Below are 21,241 nucleotides of genomic sequence, written 5' to 3'. Positions count from 1 at the left end.
CCCTATTGCCAATATCATAGTTCTTCTCCGCTGCAGATAGTTTTTTAGAAAAGAAAGCACAAGGACGCCATTTGCCAGGAGACGGACCCTGAGACAGTACAGCCCCCACTCCCACCTCTGACGCATCTACTTCAACAATAAAAGGCTGGGAGACATCAGGTTGGATTAGTACAGGTGCCGAGGTAAACCTCTCTTTTAGAGAGGAAAAAGCAATTTTAGCGGCGTCAGACCATTTAGAAAAATCAGTCCCCTTCCTAGTCATGTCAGTAAGGGGTTTGACAATCACCGAATAATTTTTAATGAACTTTCTGTAGAAATTTGTGAAGCCCAAGAACCGTTGCAGTGCTTTGAGGTTCTCAGGAAGATCCCAATCTAAAATTGCCTGGACCTTCCCAGGATCCATACGGAAACCTGAAGCAGATAATAAATAACCTAGGAACTGTATTTCCTGAACGGCGAAGACACACTTTTCAATTTTCGCATATAATTTATTCGTCCGTAGGACCTGCAGTACCTGTCTGACATGCACCTCATGTGTTTTCAGATCAGACGAATAAATTAAAATGTCATCTAGGTATATCACCACAAACCTGCCGATAAGATGACTAAAAATGTCATTAACGAAATGTTGGAAGACAGCAGGAGCATTGGTCAGACCGAAAGGCATGACTAGATTTTCATAATGCCCCTCAGGGGTGTTAAAAGCTGTCTTCCACTCATCCCCTTCCTTGATTTGAATCAGATTGTAGGTTCCCCTAAGATCAAGTTTGGAGAACCACCTAGCACCCGCAATCTGATTGAACAGGTCAGGAATGAGAGGAAGAGGGTATGGGTCTCGGATGGTTATCCGGTTTAGTTCGCGGAAATCTAGGCAAGGACGCAGGCCCCCATCTTTCTTTTTAACGAAGAAAAACCCTGCAGCCACGGGTGAAGAAGAGGGTCTGATGTGTCCCTTAGCCAAGCTCTCGGAGATATAATCTTTCATGGTCTTGGGTAATTTTGCACCGGGAATCAGGTTAACCGGGCAATCATAAGGACGGTGAGGTGGTAACTTCTGGCAACCCTTTTCAGAAAAAACGTCCTCAAAGTCCGAGACAAATGTAGGTAGAGTAGCTATGGAAGCAACTAAGCAATTGCTATTTAAGCAATTTTCTCTGCAATGCTCACTCCACTCCAATATCTCCCTGGCCTGCCAATCCACCACTGGATTGTGCGCTACCAACCAGGGAAGACCCAATACCACAGGAGTGGGAAGCCCTTCCAGAACATAACATGAAAGACACTAGTTATGGTGGTCCCCTACCCGAAGGTGTAAGTTATGGACAATGTGAGTCAGAGGAGCAGAATAAATAGCGAATATGGGAATAGGTCTCTGTAGCGGACAGAGAGACAAACCCATAGTGCGGGCAAAATGGGCATCTATCAAATTTACCTCTGCTCCACTGTCTAGAAAGAAAGAAATAGTCTCCTTCTTAACACCAGAAACAACAGCTGCTGGCAACACAAATTGAGATGTACGAATGGAGGAAACGTATACCCCCCGGCTGACATCCTCCACACAGCCTGGGGTTAGTAGTTCCGATGGTCTTTTGTTTTTTAGAAAAGAAGGACAGACATTAATGAAATGACCCCTCCCCCCACAGAAAAAACAAACCCCCTGTCTACGGCGAGCCTCAGGAGGACGGACCTGACGAGTAGTTCCTCCTAGCTGCATAGGCTCTTCTAGGTCTGTACAGACTAACTGCTGCTTCGGAGGGGTTACCAATTGCTCAGGATTTTTCGATCTGTCCCTAAGACGTCTATCTAGGAAGCTCTATATCTGGCAACCAGAGAAGTGGGAGAGGGGAATATAAGGAGGTTGGGAGTGCTGGACAAGAAACAGCTGAGGAGAAGGAGCTACGGAACCCTGAGTGAGCCAAAAAGGGTTGCAAGGCAAACCCAGAAAGCTACCATTAAGAATCAGCACTATCTTTATACATAGAGCGCGCAGCCACCTGCTGCGACTTCCTGACACCGGGTATAACGGAGTCAGGCGTGGCTCTTGATGCCCTCGTGACAATAAACCAGTTTTTGATAAGATCGCTCCCTGATCTCTCCCTCACAGCAGCTGCAGCCTCTCCCTACACTAATCCAAGCAGAGTGACGGGCGACGCTAAGTGACTCCAGCCTAACCACCTCCGGACCGCCTAACGCAGGATCGCGTTGCGGAGGTAGCAGCCCTGCGCAGAGTCACGCATATATGCGTCATTTCGCGATGGCCGAGATTTCCTGTGAACGCGCGCACACAGGCGCGCGCGCTCACAGGAACGGAAGGTAAGAGAGTGGATCTCCAGCCTGCCAGCGGCGATCGTTCGCTGGCAGGCTGGAGATATGATTTTTTTTAACCCCTAACAGGTATATTTGACGCTGTTTTGATAACAGCGTCTAATATACCTGCTACCTGGTCCTCTGGTGGTCCCCTTTGTTTGGATCGACCACCAGAGGACACAGGTAGCTCAGTAATATGTTGCACCAAGCACCACTACACTACACTCCCCCCCCCCCCCGTCACTTATTAACCCCTTATTCACCCTTGATCAATTTTGATCACCCCTGATCACCCCATATAGACTCCCTGATCACCCCCCTGTCATTAATTACCCCCCTGTCATTGATCACCCCCCTGTAAAGCTCCATTCAGATGTCCGCATGATTTTTACGGATCCACTGATAGATGGATCGGATCCGCAAAACGCATACGGACGTCTGAATGGAGCCTTACAGGGGCGTGATCAATGACTGTGGTGATCACCCCATATAGACTCCCTGATCACCCCCCTGTCATTGATTACCCCCCTGTAAAGCTCCATTCAGATGTCTGCATGATTTTTACGGATCCACTGATAGATGGATCGGATCTGCAAAACGCATATGGACGTCTGAATGGAGCCTTACAGGGGCGTGATCAATGACTGTGGTGATCACCCCATATAGACTCCCTGATCACCACCCTGTCATTGATTACCCCCCTGTAAAGCTCCATTCAGACGTCCGCATGATTTTTACGGATCCACTGATAGATGGATCGGATCCGCAAAACGCATACGGACGTCTGAATGGAGCCTTACAGGGGGCGTGATCAATGACTGTGGTGATCACCCCATATAGACTCCCTGATCACCCCCCTGTCATTGATTACCCCCCTGTCATTGATCACCCCCCTGTAAAGCTCCATTCAGATGTCCGCATGATTTTTACGGATCCACTGATGGATGGATCGGATCCGCAAAACGCATACGGACGTCTGAATGGAGCCTTACAGGGGCGTGATCAATGACTGTGGTGATCACCCCATATAGACTCCCTGATCACCACCCTGTCATTGATTACCCCCCTGTAAAGCTTTATTCAGATGTCTGCATGATTTTTACGGATCCACTGATAGATGGATCGGATCCGCAAAACGCATACGGACGTCTGAATGGAGCCTTACAGGGGCGTGATCAATGACTGTGGTGATCACCCCATATAGACTCCCTGATCACCCCCCTGTCATTGATTACCCCCCTGTAAAGCTCCATTCAGACGTCCGCATGATTTTTACGGATCCACTGATAGATGGATCGGATCCGCAAAACGCATACGGACGTCTGAATGGAGCCTTACAGGGGGCGTGATCAATGACTGTGGTGATCACCCCATATAGACTCCCTGATCACCCCCCTGTCATTGATTACCCCCCTGTCATTGATCACCCCCCTGTAAAGCTCCATTCAGATGTCTGCATGATTTTTACGGATCCACTGATGGATGGATCGGATCCGCAAAACGCATACGGACGTCTGAATGGAGCCTTACAGGGGCGTGATCAATGACTGTGGTGATCACCCCATATAGACTCCCTGATCACCCCCCTGTCATTGATTACCCCCCTGTAAAGCTTTATTCAGATGTCTGCATGATTTTTACGGATCCACTGATAGATGGATCGGATCCGCAAAACGCATACGGACGTCTGAATGGAGCCTTACAGGGGCGTGATCAATGACTGTGGTGATCACCCCATATAGACTCCCTGATCACCCCCCTGTCATTGATTACCCCCCTGTAAAGCTTTATTCAGATGTCTGCATGATTTTTACGGATCCACTGATAGATGGATCGGATCCGCAAAACGCATACGGACGTCTGAATGGAGCCTTACAGGGGCGTGATCAATGACTGTGGTGATCACCCCATATAGACTCCCTGATCACCCCCCTGTCATTGATTACCCCCCTGTAAAGCTCCATTTAGACGTCCGCATGATTTTTACGGATCCACTGATAGATGGATCGGATCCGCAAAACGCATACGGACGTCTGAATGGAGCCTTACAGGGGGCGTGATCAATGACTGTGGTGATCACCCCATATAGACTCCCTGATCACCCCCCTGTCATTGATTACCTCCCTGTCATTGATCACCCCCCTGTAAAGCTCCATTCAGATGTCCGCATGATTTTTACGGATCCACTGATGGATGGATCGGATCCGCAAAACGCATACGGACGTCTGAATGGAGCCTTACAGGGGCGTGATCAATGACTGTGGTGATCACCCCATATAGACTCCCTGATCACCCCCCTGTCATTGATTACCCCCCTGTAAAGCTCCATTCAGACGTCCGCATGATTTTTACGGATCCACTGATAGATGGATCGGATCCGCAAAACGCATACGGACGTCTGAATGGAGCCTTACAGGGGGCGTGATCAATGACTGTGGTGATCACCCCATATAGACTCCCTGATCACCCCCCTGTCATTGATTACCCCCCTGTCATTGATCACCCCCCTGTAAAGCTCCATTCAGATGTCTGCATGATTTTTACGGATCCACTGATGGATGGATCGGATCCGCAAAACGCATACGGACGTCTGAATGGAGCCTTACAGGGGCGTGATCAATGACTGTGGTGATCACCCCATATAGACTCCCTGATCACCCCCCTGTCATTGATTACCCCCCTGTAAAGCTCCATTCAGATGTCTGCATGATTTTTACGGATCCACTGATAGATGGATCGGATCCGCAAAACGCATACGGACGTCTGAATGGAGCCTTACAGGGGCGTGATCAATGACTGTGGTGATCACCCCATATAGACTCCCTGATCACCCCCCTGTCATTGATTACCCCCCTGTAAAGCTCCATTCAGACGTCCGCATGATTTTTACGGATCCACTGATAGATGGATCGGATCCCCAAAATGCATACGGACGTCTGAATGGAGCCTTACAGGGGCGTGATCAATGACTGTGGTGATCACCCCATATAGACTCCCTGATCACCCCCCTGTCATTGATTACCCCCCTGTCATTGATCACCCCCCTGTAAAGCTCCATTCAGATGTCCGCATGATTTTTACGGATCCACTGATAGATGGATCGGATCCGCAAAACGCATACGGATGTCTGAATGGAGCCTTACAGTGGCGTGATCAATGACTGTGGTGATCACCCCATATAGACTCCCTGATCACCCCCCTGTCATTGATTACCCCCCTGTCATTGATCACCCCCCTGTAAAGCTCCATTCAGATGTTTGCATGATTTTTACGGATCCACTGATAGATGGATCGGAACCGCAAAACGCATACGGACGTCTGAATGGAGCCTTACAGGGGGCGTGATCAATGACTGTGGTGATCACCCCATATAGACTCCCTGATCACCCCCCTGTCATTGATTACCCCCCTGTCATTGATCACCCCCCTGTAAAGCTCCATTCAGATGTCTGCATGATTTTTACGGATCCACTGATGGATGGATCGGATCCGCAAAACGCATACGGACGTCTGAATGGAGCCTTACAGGGGCGTGATCAATGACTGTGGTGATCACCCCATATAGACTCCCTGATCACCCCCCTTTCATTGATTACCCCCCTGTAAAGCTTTATTCAGATGTCTGCATGATTTTTACGGATCCACTGATAGATGGACCGGATCCGCAAAACGCATACGGACGTCTGAATGGAGCCTTACAGGGGCGTGATCAATGACTGTGGTGATCACCCTATATAGACTCCCTGATCACCCCCCTGTCATTGATTACCCCCCTGTAAAGCTTTATTCAGATGTCTGCATGATTTTTACGGATCCACTGATAGATGGATCGGATCCGCAAAACGCATACGGACGTCTGAATGGAGCCTTACAGGGGCGTGATCAATGACTGTGGTGATCACCCCATATAGACTCCCTGATCACCCCCCTGTCATTGATTACCCCCCTGTAAAGCTCCATTCAGACGTCCGCATGATTTTTACAGATCCATTGATAGATGGATCGGATCCGCAAAACGCATACGGACGTCTGAATGGAGCCTTACAGGGGGCGTGATCAATGACTGTGGTGATCACCCCATATAGACTCCCTGATCACCCCCCTGTCATTGATTACCCCCCTGTCATTGATCATCCCCCTGTAAAGCTCCATTCAGATGTCCGCATGATTTTTACGGATCCACTGATGGATGGATCGGATCCGCAAAACGCATACGGACGTCTGAATGGAGCCTTACAGGGGCGTGATCAATGACTGTGGTGATCACCCCATATAGACTCCCTGATCACCCCCCTGTCATTGATCACCCCCCTGTCATTGATCACCCCCCCTGTCAGGCTGCATTCAGATGTCCGTATGATTTTTACGGATCCACGGATACATGGATCGGATCCGCAAAACACATACGGACATCTGAATAGAGCCTTATAGGGGGGTGATCAATGACAGGGGGGTGATCACCCCATATAGACTCCCTGATCACCCCCCTGTCATTGATCACCCCCCTGTCATTGATCACCCCCCTGTAAGGCTCCATTCAGACATTTTTTTGGCCCAAGTTAGCGGAAATTATTTTTTTTTTTCTTACAAAGTCTCATATTCCACTAACTTGTGTCAAAAAATTTAATCTCACATGAACTCACCATACCCCTCACGGAATCCAAATGCGTAAAATTTTTTAGACATTTATATTCCAGACTTCTTCTCACGCTTTAGGGCCCCTAGAATGCCAGGGCAGTATAAATACCCCACATGTGACCCCATTTCGGAAAGAAGACACCCCCAGGTATTCCGTGAGGGGCATATTGAGTCCATGAAAGATTGAAATTTTTGTCCCAAGTTAGCGGAAAGGGAGACTTTGTGAGAAAAAAATAAATAAAATCAATTTCCGCTAACTTGTGCCAAAAAAAAATAAAATTCTATGAACTCGCCATGCCCCTCATTGAATACCTTGGGGTGTCTTATTTCCAAAATGGGGTCACATGTGGGGTATTTATACTGCCCTGGCATTTTAGGGGCCCCAAAGCGTGAGAAGAAGTCTGGGATCCAAATGTCTAAAAATGCCCTCATAAAAGGAATGTGGGCCCCTTTGCCCACCTAGGCTGCAAAAAAGTGCCACACATGTGGTATCGCCGTATTCAGGAGAAGTTGGGGAATGTGTTTTGGGGTGTCATTTTACATATACCCATGCTGGGTGAGATAAATATCTTGGTCAAATGCCAACTTTGTATAAAAAAATGGGAAAAGTTGTCTTTTGCCAAGATATTTCTCTCACCCAGCATGAGTATATGTAAAACGACACCCCAAAACACATTGCCCAACTTCTCCTGAATACGGCGATACCACATGTGTGACACTTTTTTGCAGCCTAGGTGGGCAAAGGGGCCCACATTCCAAAGAGCACCTTTAGGATTTCACAGGTCATTTACCTACGTACCACACTTTAGGGCCCCTGGAAAATGCCAGGGCAGTATAACTACCCCACAAGTGACCCCATTTTGGAAAGAAGACACCCCAAGGTATTCCGTGAGGGGCATGGCAAGTTCCTCGAATTTTTTATTTTTTGTCACAAGTTAGTGGAAAATGATGATTTTTTTTTTTTTTCTTACAAAGTCTCATATTCCACTAACTTATGACAAAAATAAAAACTTCCATGAACTCACTATGCCCATCAGCGAATACCTTGGGGTGTCTTCTTTCCAAAATGGGGTCACTTGTGGGGTAGTTATACTGCCCTGGCATTCTAGGGGCCCAAATGTGTGGTAAGGAGTTTGAAATCAAATTCTGTAAAAAATGACCAGTGAAATCCGAAAGGTGCTCTTTGGAATATGGGCCCCTTTGCCCACCTAGGCTGCAAAAAAGTGTCACACATGTGGTATCTCCGTATTCAGGAGAAGTTGGGGAATGTGTTTTGGGGTGTCATTTTACATATACCCATGCTGGGTGAGAGAAATATCTTGGCAAAAGACAACTTTTCCCATTTTTTTACAAAGTTGGCATTTGACCAAGATATTTATCTCACCCAGCATGGGTATATGTAAAATGACACCCCAAAACACATTCCCCAACTTCTCCTGAATACGGAGATACCACATGTGTGACACTTTTTTGCAGCCTAGGTGGGCAAAGGGGCCCACATTCCAACGAGCACCTTTCGGATTTCACTGGCCATTTTTTACAGAATTTGATTTCAAACTCCTTACCACACATTTGGGCCCCTAGAATGCCAGGGCAGTATAACTACCCCACAAGTGACCCCATTTTGGAAAGAAGACACCTCAAGGTATTCCGTGAGGGGCATGGCGAGTTCCTAGAATTTTTTTTTTTTGTCACAAGTTAGTGGAAAATGATGATTTTTTTTTTTTTTCTTACAAAGTCTTATATTCCACTAACTTGTGACAAAAAATAAAAACTTCCATGAACTCACTATGCCCATCAGCGAATACCTTGGGGTGTCTTCTTTCCAAAATGGGGTCACTTGTGGGGTAGTTATACTGCCCTGGCATTCTAGGGGCCCAAATGTGTGGTAAGGAGTTTGAAATCAAATTCTGTAAAAAATGGCCATTGTAGAACCTCAGGAAACATGACAGGTGCTCAGAAAGTCAGAGCTGCTTCAAAAAACGGAAATTCACATTTTTGTACCATAGTTTGTAAACGCTATAACTTTTACCCAAACCATTTTTTTTTTACCCAAACATTTTTTTTTATCAAAGACATGTAGAACAATAAATTTAGAGCAAAATTTATATATGGATTTTTTTGCAAAAATACTGAAAGTGAAAAATGTCATTTTTTTGCAAAAAAATCGTTAAATTTCGATTAATAACAAAAAAAGTAAAAATGTCAGCAGCAATGAAATACCACCAAATGAAAGCTCTATTAGTAAGAAGAAAAGGAGGTAAAATTCATTTGGGTGGTAAGTTGCATGACCGAGCAATAAACGGTGAAAGTAGTGTAGGTCAGAAGTGTAAAAAGTGGCCTGGTCTTTCAGGGTGTTTAAGCACTGGGGGCTGAGGTGGTTAAATAGAGGCTGGGTCACATGCTGCAGTTGGCCAATCACAGCCATGCCAATAGTAGGTATGGCTGTGATGGCCTTTTGGGGCAAGCAGTATGACGCTTGTTGATTGGCTGCATGGCAGCCTTTCAAAAAGCGCCATAAAAATTGCCGAACACCGAACCCAAACTTTTACGTAAATGTTCGGGTCCGGGTGCCGAAAAACCTAAAATTCGGTACGAACCCGAACTTTACAGTTCGGGTTCGCTCAACTCTAATGAAGACCTTAAAAATTATGTGAAAATACTATGTTTACTCATGCCAGTTATACAATGTCTAAGTTGAGGAGAACGTTAAAACATGAATGGACTGATGACTGTATCCACTGGCCAATACCATTTCTGTAGTGACAGGCCTCATATATGAAGGAAGGTATGTGTCTCTGAGAACGATGCAGGAAACCTATTAAGGAGATGCATAAAGTGGTTTGCTGTGGTTCACCTGAGACTTGCCACCAAGGTACCCGGCCTTGATGGAGTGGAAGCCAGTAGCTGGAGTGTCCACTAAGATAGATAGTGCCTTGGGTCTTTTCAGACCTTGGTCTTTTGAACATGCAACATCTTTCAAGTGCAACTCTTTAAGTGCACATACTGAATTATACCAGAATTGGACCAGAAGGGGACTACAGGTAGTGATGGACAAACATCTGCCAGGACGGTTCGCGAATGTGATCACGAGAACGCGTTTGAATGTTCGCGAATCGCAAGTTCTCAGGGGGTCCTATTCATTTTAAAGGCAGGTGAACCTGAAAATCCTTCAGCTCATATTTGCAGAGATTGTTTCAGATTTTCTGAATCTTCGGATGATGTTATGCACAGTTGATGATAATAGATGCAAAGTCTTTGCAATTTTTCGCTGGGTAACACCTTTCTGATATTGCTCCACTATCTTTCTGCGCAACATTGTGGGAATTGGTGATCCTCTACCCATCTTGGCTTCTGAGAGACACTGCCACTCTGAGAAGCTCTTTTTATACCCAATCATGTTGCCAATTGACCTAATTAGTGTTAATTGGTCTTCCAGCTCTTCGTTAGGCTCAAATTTACTTTTTCCAGCCTCTTATTGCTACTTGTCCCAACTTTTTTGGGATTTGTTGACACCGTGAAAATTGGAATCAACGTATTTTTCCTTTAAAATGATACATTTACTCGGATTAAACGTTTGATCTGTCATCTACGTTCTATTACAAATAAAATATTGACATTTGCCATCTCCACATCATTGCATTCAGCTTTTATTCACAATTTGTTTAGTGTCCCAACTTTTTTGGAATCCGGTTTGTACTAGAAGTGCACAAATAGTCCCACAACATGGACAGTGACATACCAGATGTATTATTTGAATTTGCGATCTCCATTTATTATTTTTTTCAATGCGAAATATCAGCAATATAATTTTCGCGTACGCGCATGCGCAAATGCACTATACAGTACCCAAATGCACTATAAAGAAAGTATATTGGTATATAACACCCCGCTTCAATCAGTTTTTTGGGGGAGCGACTGGTATATCACACCAGTAGAAATAATTTGTTTCAATAACGCTTGTCCCTCTATATACCTGCAGTATCGCAGCAGAACCGCACACAACTGCCGCACAATACAAATGCACTATAATATACTTTCTAACATAGAAAGTATATTATAACATTGTACAAGGAAGGCAATCCATTAGAATATACATAAAGATAAAACGTAACCTTTAATAATTTTACTATGAGGGTCCATTCACACGTCCGTAAGTGTTTTGCGGAAACAGAAGCACAGATGCGGAAGTGCGGATCCGCAAATGCAGATGCGGACAGCACATTCCGGCCCCATTGAACATGAATGGGTCTCCACCCGTTCCGCAAAATTGCGGAACATATGCGGACCCATTTTGCAGACGTGTGAACGGAAAAGATATCCTTCAAAATGAAAATAAATTAAATTATTAAAGTTAAAGGGGTTCTGCACTTTGTTTTATCCTCTGGATAGATCATCAGCACCTGATCGGCGGGGGTCCGACACCCAGGACCCCCCCCCCCCGATCAGCTGTTTTGAGAAGGCAGCGGCGCTCCAGCATCGGCGCGGCCTTGTCACTGTTTACCGATGGCCCAGTGATGTCACGACTAGTATTAACTAGTGTGGGCGGGGCTAAGCTCCATTCAAGTGAACAGAGCTTATCCCCGCCCACGCTAGTTGATACTAGTCGTGACGTCACTGGGCCAGCTGTAAACAGCGAGAAGGCCGCGGCGCTGCTAAAGCGTCGCTGCCTTCTCAAACAGCTGATCGGCGGGGGTCCCGGGTGTCGGACCCCCTGCCGATCAGATGCTGATGATCTATCCAGAGGATAGATCATCAGTTAAAATAAAGTGCAGAACCCCTTTAAGCAAAAAGCATAGATGTGGTAAGCAATAACAAGTGCTCGGCGGCACTAAATCAGGTGCTCGGCGGCACCAAATCAGAAACCATATGTCCTACCACAATCCGGGGGGTTCCAGTGCACATCCATGAATCCCGGAGGGAAAGCAAAAAACATATATCCCTGGGCTAGATGATGATGATGATGTGGTATTGAAGGACAGGGTGGGCAAAGAACTGTCCCTGATATTGCCCGACAGGGGGGTGCTATTCTGGCCCTGATATCCTAACCACAGACCACCCGCCCTGATAAGAGCGACCCCGTCCGGAACCTTACTCTATATAAAAATGGCCCTAGTAAGCCCCTAGCCCCTAGGCCTCTGACTTCCAAGTGATCACTATATAGATCTATGTGTTTTTGACTCATTATAAAAGTATAAGTATATCGCACCCCTCTGTGTATCACACATATAGATAGCACACCTATACTAGTCCTTAAAATGACTTTTGTGGCCCTATTAGCTAGCGTTTGGTGTCCCTAACAGCCTGTCCCTGCTCCACACAGAAACCTCTCCCTACACTGGCAAAACACTGAATGTAAAATGGTGGCCAGATCAGGTTTATTTATAAGGTAGGGGGTATGTCCATGTGCTGAAATGTCTCAATTGGCTGTCCTGTACCACCTGATGGATGTGTCATGGGTCAAAGTTCTTCATAATGTAAAAGAATATGGCTCGTGCGAATTTCTCCATATGTTCGGTGAATCGCGAACACGCAAAGTTCGGCGCAAAACGACCGCCGGGACAACCGCAAGGCCATCACTAACTACAGGTAATTACAGAGATAGTTACTGCAAACAATGTTTCAAATTTTTATCTTACTCTTCCCACTTTTCCACAAGCTCCTGAAATACCCCCACATCCATTCACCCAGCAAGGAACTATTTATCTCTCCCTCCATCTTACCTTCTAATCTGACCGCTTGCACAAACCTGTTTGACAACATAAAACACTTACTTCCCAAACACACACAAATACCTCATGCCCTCTCTTATTCTCACCTATTAACACTTTCTCTGCTTCTCCTTATTGCTGGCGATATCTCTCCAAATCCAGGCCCCCCTCAGCAAATCCCCACTATCATCTCCATGTCCCCTTACAAATCTCCTTCGACAAATTTCTGCAACCCCTTAAACCTAATAACCATTCTTCTGACCCCTGCTCCTTTGGTTCCTCTTGCAGGAGCATTATGGAATGCACGCTCTGTCTGTAACAAACTGTCCTACATTCATGAACTTTTTATCTCTCAAAAACGATCCTTTCTGGGTCTCACAGAAACATGGCTGACACCCTCTGACACCTCCTCCCCTGCTGCACTCTCATATAGTGGATTTCAATTCACTCACACCCCCCGCCCCGGCTGAAAACATGGTGGAGGAGTTGGTCTTCTCCTATCAGACACCTGCTCCTACAGCCCAACTCCACTGCCACCATCCATTACGCTCACCTCATTTAAAGTACTTTCTGTTCGTATCTACTCTCCCTCCAACCTTCAAGTAGCCATCATTTACCGCCCCCAAGGCCCAGCCACCATCTTTCTTGACCAATTCAACACCTGGCTACTACACTTTCTTTCTGCCAACATCCCCACTATCATCATGGGTGACTTCAACATCCCTATTGACACCTGCCACTCGGCCGCCTCTAAACTCCTGTCACTCTCTTCTTCCTTCGGCCTATCACAGTGGTCTCCCACCCACAGAGATGGTCACAGTCTGGATCTTATCTTTACCCGCCTCTGCTCCCTATCTAACCTTTCTAATTCGCCTCTCCCCCTATCTGACCACAACCTACTCACCTTCTCTTCATTAGTCTCTTCTGCTGCTCCCCCGGTCCACACACTGGCACACCTCCGCAGGAACCTTAAACATCTCGACTTTCGCTTGCTTTCTGACTCTCATCTCCCACTCTCTACCATCTGTTCCCTCCAAGACCCAGATGCTGCCACCACCCTATATAACACCACAATAAGTACAGCTCTGGACACTGATTTTCCCCTCACACACAACAAAACCCGAAAAATTAACAGACAACCCTGGCACACCAACCTGACCAAAAAACTCAGACAAGCTTCCAGGGCTGCTGAGCGGCGATGGAAGAAATCCCATTCTAAAGATCATTTCACCGCATACAAGCAATCCCTCCTCACATTCAAATCTTCACTCGCTGATGCAAAACAGGCCTACTTCTCATCTCTCATATCTTCCATGGCTCACAGCCCTAGACAACATTTTAAAACTTTTAACTCCCATCTCTGTCCCCCAGCGCCCCGACCCTCTCCTCTCATCTCAGCTCAGCTGAGGACTTTGCCAAATACCTCAAACAAAAGATAGTCAACATCAGAGAAAGCTTCAGTACACAGTCCCCACAGACCCTCCACACAACTGCTCGGTCCTCTTCTCCCAAAACCCGCTTCTCTACCATCACAGAAGAAAAACTCTCCACTCTACTCTCCAGGTCACATCTCACCACCTGTGCACTTGACCCAATCCCATACCACCTCATCCCTAACCTCACCACAGTGTTTATCCCAGCCCTAACTCATCTCTTCAACCTATCACTAACCTCTGGGGTCTTCCCCTCTGCTTTTAAACATGCTACCATTACACCCATCCTCAAAAAGCCTTCACTTTACCCATCTTCTTTGTCCAGTTATTGCCCCATATCACTTCTTCCGTATGCCTCAAAGCTACTTGAACAGCATGTCCATTCTGAACTGTCCTCTCACCTCCTGCTCCCTCTTTGACCGGCTACAATCTGGCTTCCGACACCAACACTCCACTGAGACTGCCCTTACCAAAGTGACCAATGACCTACTAACAGCCAAAACCAAGAAACAATACTCTGTCCTCCTTCTCCGTGACCTGTCCTCTGCCTTCGACACTGTTGACCACTCCCTTCTGTTGCAAACTCTCTCATCTCTTGGCATCACTGACCTGGCCGTCTCCTGGATCACATCAAACCTGAACGGACATTTTGCATCTCCCACTCTCGCACCACCTCCTCGTCTCATTCCCTCTCTGTTGGTGTCCCGCAAGGCTCTGTCCTAGGACCCCTGCTCTTCTCTATCTACACTTTTGGCCTGGGACAGCTCATAGAGTCCCATGGCTTTCAGTATCACTCTTATGCTGACGACACACAAATCTACCTCTCTGGTCCAGACATCACCACCCTACTATCCAGAATCCCACAATGCCTATTTTCCATATCATCCTTCTTCGCCTCTCGCTTTCTAAAACTTAACATGGATAAAACAGAACTCATCATCTTTCCCCCATCTTGCTCAACTCCACCAACAGACCTATCTATCATGATCAATGGCTGCACACTATCCCCGGTCAACCAAGTCCGCTGCCTTGGAGTGACCTTGGATTCTGCCCTTTCCTTCCGACCGCACATCCAAGCCCTTTACACCACCTGCCGCCTCCAACTCAAAAACATCTACCGCATCCGCGCTTTCTTCAACTTTGAGTCTGCAAAAATGCTTGTACATGCCCTCGTCATCTCCCGCCTGGACTACTGCAACATTCTCCTCTGTGGCCTCCCATCTAGCACTCTCGCACGCCTCCAATCTATCCTCAACTCTGCTGCCCGACTAATCCACCTCTCACCCTATTACTTCTCTGCCTCTCCCCTCTGCCAAATCCCTTCACTAGCTCCCCATTACCCAGCGAATTCACTTCAAAGTATTAACATCTCTGAGCTACTTTCCAGATACATCCCCACACGCACTCTCCGATCCTCACAAGACCTCCTTCTCTCCTCTCCTCCTATCACCTCTTCCCACAATCGCCTCCAGAATTTCTCCTGTGCATCCCCCACACTCTGGAACTCGCTACCCCAACATATCAGGCACTCACCAACAGTGGAATTCTTCAAAAGAAACCTGAAAACCCACCTCTTCAGACTAGCCTACAACCAGTGACCCTGCTGCCTCTATACCGCCATGACCAGCTTCACCCTCACCTACTGTGTCCTTCTCCTATACCATGTAGATTGTAAGCCCTCATGGGCAGGACCCTCTCTCCTTCTGTACCAGTTTGCAACTCGTCTTGTTTATGATTAGTGCAGTTGTCTGTTATGTATGTATACCTCTTTTTCCTATTTACAGCGCTATGGAATGAATGGCACTTTAATAAATAATAATAATAATAATAATAGTGGACGCTGTTGCTACCTAGTATAGCTGGTATCAGCTAATCTGGGCCTGGCTTTTACTGGGAATAAGCAAAGAGCTGGGTGGGTGCTTATTCCCCACGATCCACTCCAGGTTTCATACGTGGCTCATGTCCATGGTTGTGTTTAAAAAGTCAGCAGCATGAAGCAGGGTGTATCTGCTAGAGTGAGAGGATACAGATCACTAAGTGCAAGGCACGTGTGGAGCAATACTGGCCTGTGGATGGATCTAAAGGAGACCCGAGCCTGCATTACTTTGGTTGTTATGGACTGACTACCTGACCTGGCTCCAATCTGGCTTTACTGAACTGTAGGTTGGCTGGAACAATTAATAAACCATATTGAAGTGACTTTGTTGTGTCCCTGCCTTTCTTCAACACCGGTCGTAGGAGCCCACGTCATTACACAGTGCATATTTTACATCAGGAAAATGTTTCATTTGCTCTTTTCAAAATGTCTTTAAGGTAATGAAGTTAAGGAAACTTGCTCAGCAAATCGCAAACTGTCGACAAAGGCTTGAGCGATCAACAGTGCTAATTAACCAAGCTGACCATCTCCTTAAAGAAAATGATCATGCAAGGTTCCTTCAAGCTGCCAAAACAGTAGTAGACAGGTATGTAACAAAAAATGTAAAATTGAGTAAGATGTCGCACTAAGAACACTCAAACGACACCAGGTGCTCCTGTAAATTGAGGCCACTCACTCAATTTAGAAAAGCATATACGTATATAGGTGAACAGGGCACTCAAGGATAGCTGCGACCGTGTACTTAAGGCAAAGATGAGCTTTATTGATAATATAAATATATTTGATGCATAAAACAATCAAGAATGCAGTAGAATAAATAGGTTATTAACAAATAAATATAATGAATATTCGACAGAGCAAAGGCTATTATTCGATTAATCAGCAAATATTCAATAGTCCAATATTGTAAATCTTGGATCCAATGATTGTGAACATCCAAAGACTTGTTTGCAATAAGTCTATTCGTTTTTTACTTTCATATTGAGACAACAGTCATATGCTTTGCAGTTATTCAAATAGTCGCGGCGGCGTCCCGCCAAAGCGACGTGAATGGCAGCAACTCACTGCTGAAAAGCTTGCAAGCGAATTAAGTCCATTACCTTTGTATCGACCAAGTGTTCGTCCGAAATAATCACAAGAGCCTTCAAGTGTACTTACTCCCAGGATCTGCCTTTAGATATTTGTAGCAGTATTCAATCAGGAGATTAAAGCCGGCTCTCTGTTCGGTTATGGTCGATTTAATGGTAAGGTAGGTTTTTCAGTACAAAGATGGGGTGTAGCACCAGACGCGTTTCGGGGTCCAACCCCTTCCTCAGTGGTATGCTTCACCCCATCCATAACCCCTCTTTTATACTGGATGTTACTTGTTTAACTTGGTCTCAATCTTCATTTCCTGTCTGTCGGTACTCAGGTGTTCCACATTGTATCACAATCACAAAGAGAGATGTCAGATGTGGAAACTAAAAAATACTTTTGCTGACTTTTGCAATGCATCATATTTCTGCAATTTCACCCAGTTATATACTTTAAATTTCTACATCCATTGATGCAAAAAACGCATCTGGACACCATGCGTTTTTAATGCGGTTTCCATGCGTTTTTCGCATTTTCACTTAAATAAAGGTACATATTGCCCATCAACAATATATATTAATTTTAAAACATTGAGAACAATATCAAATACCATTTCTGTCTGTGATACTCTGGTATTCCACATTATATCACAATCACAAAAAGAAATGTCATATATGGAAAATAAAAAATAAAATGTCATATGTGGAACCTAAAAAATGCTTTTGCTGGCTTTTGCAATTCATCACATTTCTGCAATTTCACCCAGTTATATACTTTAAATTTCTGCATCTATTGATGCAAAAAACGCATATGGACACCATGCGTTTTTGATGCGTTTTTTGATGCGGTTTCCATGCGTTTTTTTTTTTTTTTTTGCATTTTCACTTAAATAAAGGCACATATTGCCCATCCACAATATATCTTAGTTTTAAAACATTAAGAACAATATCAAATACCACTAAAAGTCTCTATTACAACTTTAAAAGGGAAATATAGACAGGATTATAATCTACCAAATGACTCCTAAATAAATATGTTAAAATGCACAAATTCTATAAAACTGTCAATATAGACATAAAAGATATAAAAATGATTCATGTTAATACGAGGGATGTGTTAGGGGGGGCGCCCACGTCTAGAGGAAAAACCGACTGTAATATAAACAGTCAGTTAAACGTCGAAACGTCGGCGCCCACCAATTACTTATAAGAATCCAAAGAGTTCAAACTCTGCATTGAGTCCTCTTGGTATCAGAGTATCGAATTCAAAGATTCGCTTGGTTTCAAGTCTCGACATCCTTTCAATATGGTTGCCACCTCTCCATTCTTTCTCCACTTTATCAATGGCTAAAAACCTCAAACCTGAGGGATCCTGATTATGTGTAATTTTAAAGTGGTATGATAGCGAATGGTTCTCAAATCCCTTCCGTATATTGTTTATATGCTCCGAAATACGTTTTTTTAAAGATCTTTTAGTTCTGCCTATGTATAATAATTTACACGGGCATTCCATAGCGTAAATAACATTCTCTGAATTGCACGTTAGACAATCCTTTATTAGATGACGATGATTGTTATTAATGGACACCAATTCGTTGGTTCTTTTTTGGAAAGATGTTAGTTTGCAGTTCCTACAGGTACCACACCTAAAAAAGCCCTGTAGACCTATCCAACTTGAAATGGTGGATTCCCTATTTAATTGTTTTTTCATCGTAGGGGCCACTTTTATGCTTAAATTAGGTGCCTTTGTAAAGGTGATTTTTGGATTAACCGGCATTAAGGTTCCTATAATCTTGTCCTTTTGTAACAAATGCCAATGTTTGGTCACAATTTGGCGTATTTTTTTATAATCGTCACTAAAGGGCAAGATAAAACGTAATATTTCTTGGGGAGGGTCCACAGATTGTGTCTTCTCCCCAAAAAAGGATTTCCTATCCATATTGTTAACTTGCTCCAATGCTTTATCCAAAATTCCTGTGGGGTAGTTCTTCTCCAAAAATTTATCTCTCATCTCGTCAACCTCCAACTTATATTGGGTTTCCAATGTGCAATTCCTCTTAATTCTTCGGAATTGTCCTTGTGGGATATTTGATAACCAGCTAGGCAGGTGACAACTGTTAAATAAGATGTAACTGTTTTTGGCGGTAGGTTTAATGAAAGTACTGCATACTATATCTTGATTCACAATGCTAATATTCAAGTCCAGGTATTCTACTTTTTCCTGGCTTGTTACCCCTGTGAATTTGAGGTTTCTATCATTAGAATTAATATCTTTCAAAAATAATTGTAGACTCTCATTACCACTTTGCCAAACAAACAGGATGTCATCAATATAGCGTTGCCAGAGCACCAGGTCCGTCCCCAGCTTGGGCTGTATGATCTGCCGTTCCCACTCTGCCATAAACAAATTGGCATAGCTGGGGGCTAACCTGGTGCCCATGGCGGTCCCCTGTGTTTGTAAGTAAAAATTCCCCTCAAAATTAAAATAATTGTGATTTAAAATGAAGTCTATCCCTTCAATTATAAACTCAATTTGTTCCACTCCTAGTCTACCTTCTAATGTAAGTTGGGACCTAACAGCCTGTTTACCCTTATCATGCTCTATTATTGTATATAGAGATTGTATATCCAAGGATCCCATAATCCAGGTGTCCTTAAATTTCAATTTCTCCACTATTTGAATAATTTGTGTGGTGTCTTTTGTATATGACTCTATTTTTTGAACCCTGGGCTGCAACATTTGATCTATATACTGAGATAAATTTGACGTAAGGGATCCTATTCCTGACACTATAGGTCGGCCTGGAGGATTTTCTTGGTCCTTGTGTACTTTTGGTACACAATAAAACATAGGTATACGCGGAGTTTTATTCAATAAAAATTTGTGTTCCTCATCTGTTAAAAGTCCTTTCTTATAACCTCTATTACAAAATGCTAAAAGTTCTAAATAAAATTGGTTAGTAGGGTCACTTGGTAGTCTACAGTATGTATTTGTATCCTGTAACTGTCTGAGACATTCTGTGTTATATTTCTGAATGTCCTGGATCACAATGGATCCTCCCTTATCCGCCGGACGTATTACTATATTTTCCTCTTTCTGTAAAGTTTTTAGAGCTTTTATTTCATCATTTGTCAAATTATTCCGTCTATATTTGGTGCTATTCTTTATTTTCCGTATATCGCTTTCTACGCATTTTTTAAAACTTGCCATTTCGTGACTGATCTCGTTTCTTGGGTATTTCTTGGACCTATTTTTACAAGTTGTATGTACATATTGGTCACCATTATCGATATCTCTTGTAACTGGATTTTTAAGGAAATACTTTTTAAGGCACAAACGCCTTATAAACTTCTCCACCCCTATAAACGTATCAAATTTGTTAAGGGTGATTGTGGGGGCAAATTTCAGACCCTTATTCAATAGTTGTTTTTGAGATTCTGTGAGGGTTGTAGAGCTCAAATTAATAATAGAATCATTTTCTATTGGCTCTTGATTTATCTGCGGTGCCCCCTTTTTCTTCCTTCCTCCTCTCCGTATTTTGGTCTGTCTCCCTCGTACGATTTTATCCTTTTTGGGTAATAAGGTTGTTGATAGTGATTCTGCTGTGCAGTGTAGTGTTCCTGATGAGGGACGTGATGGCGTTGTGATTTGTCTACTTGTTGGTGATATGGTATATGAAATGTTTGAGGCCTGTTCCTCAAATTGTATTGATGGTCCCCCTGGTGATTGGTATTGTGTATCTGTGATTCTTCTTGTTGTGGTATGTGTCTTGTCCGTGTCCTGTGGTGTGGTGGGGTCCTGTCTAAAAAAACCTGCCTCTCTTCAAGTGCTTCAAACCGATTATGTGTTGGTATTGTGTATTTATTCAAATTATGTGGCCTTTCTCTACTCACCACATCCTGTGATTCCTCTAATATTGTCCCTATATTTACAGTGTCTATATTTGTGTTTTCATTAGTGATTAAATTTTGCCCATTTTTAGGTATAAAATGTAACTTTTTAATTTTCTTTTCCATTATATCTTGCTCTACTTTATCAAGATTATTACATAATTTAGATTGCCAATAATTATATTCATCATTTTTAGGCAATTTGCCCATAATTATTTTCATCTCATTAATTTTATCTGTAACATCACTCAATATTTCTTTCCTCCTTTTCATGATCAGCTCTACTAGGGAAAGGGAGTATTGGTGAAGCAA

At 44.2% G+C, this 21,241-nt stretch overlaps 1 protein-coding gene across 1 annotated transcript in view; it reads left to right on the top strand.

The window, feature by feature from the left end:
- The window catches only part of LOC120977756 (probable E3 ubiquitin-protein ligase MID2), a 456,812-nt gene that overhangs the window by 98,322 nt on the left and 337,249 nt on the right, over positions 1-21,241 (top strand). Inside the window, exon 2 of the mRNA XM_040405841.1 lies at positions 16,403-16,551. Within this exon, the coding sequence (XP_040261775.1) occupies positions 16,403-16,551 (149 nt within the window). The remainder of the gene's footprint in view (positions 1-16,402; positions 16,552-21,241) is intronic.

This window comes from Bufo bufo, chromosome 8 (genome assembly GCF_905171765.1).
Source record: "Bufo bufo chromosome 8, aBufBuf1.1, whole genome shotgun sequence".
In the NCBI taxonomy this organism is placed as follows: Eukaryota; Metazoa; Chordata; class Amphibia; order Anura; family Bufonidae; genus Bufo; species Bufo bufo.
This window is presented reverse-complemented; position numbering and strand designations above follow the sequence as displayed.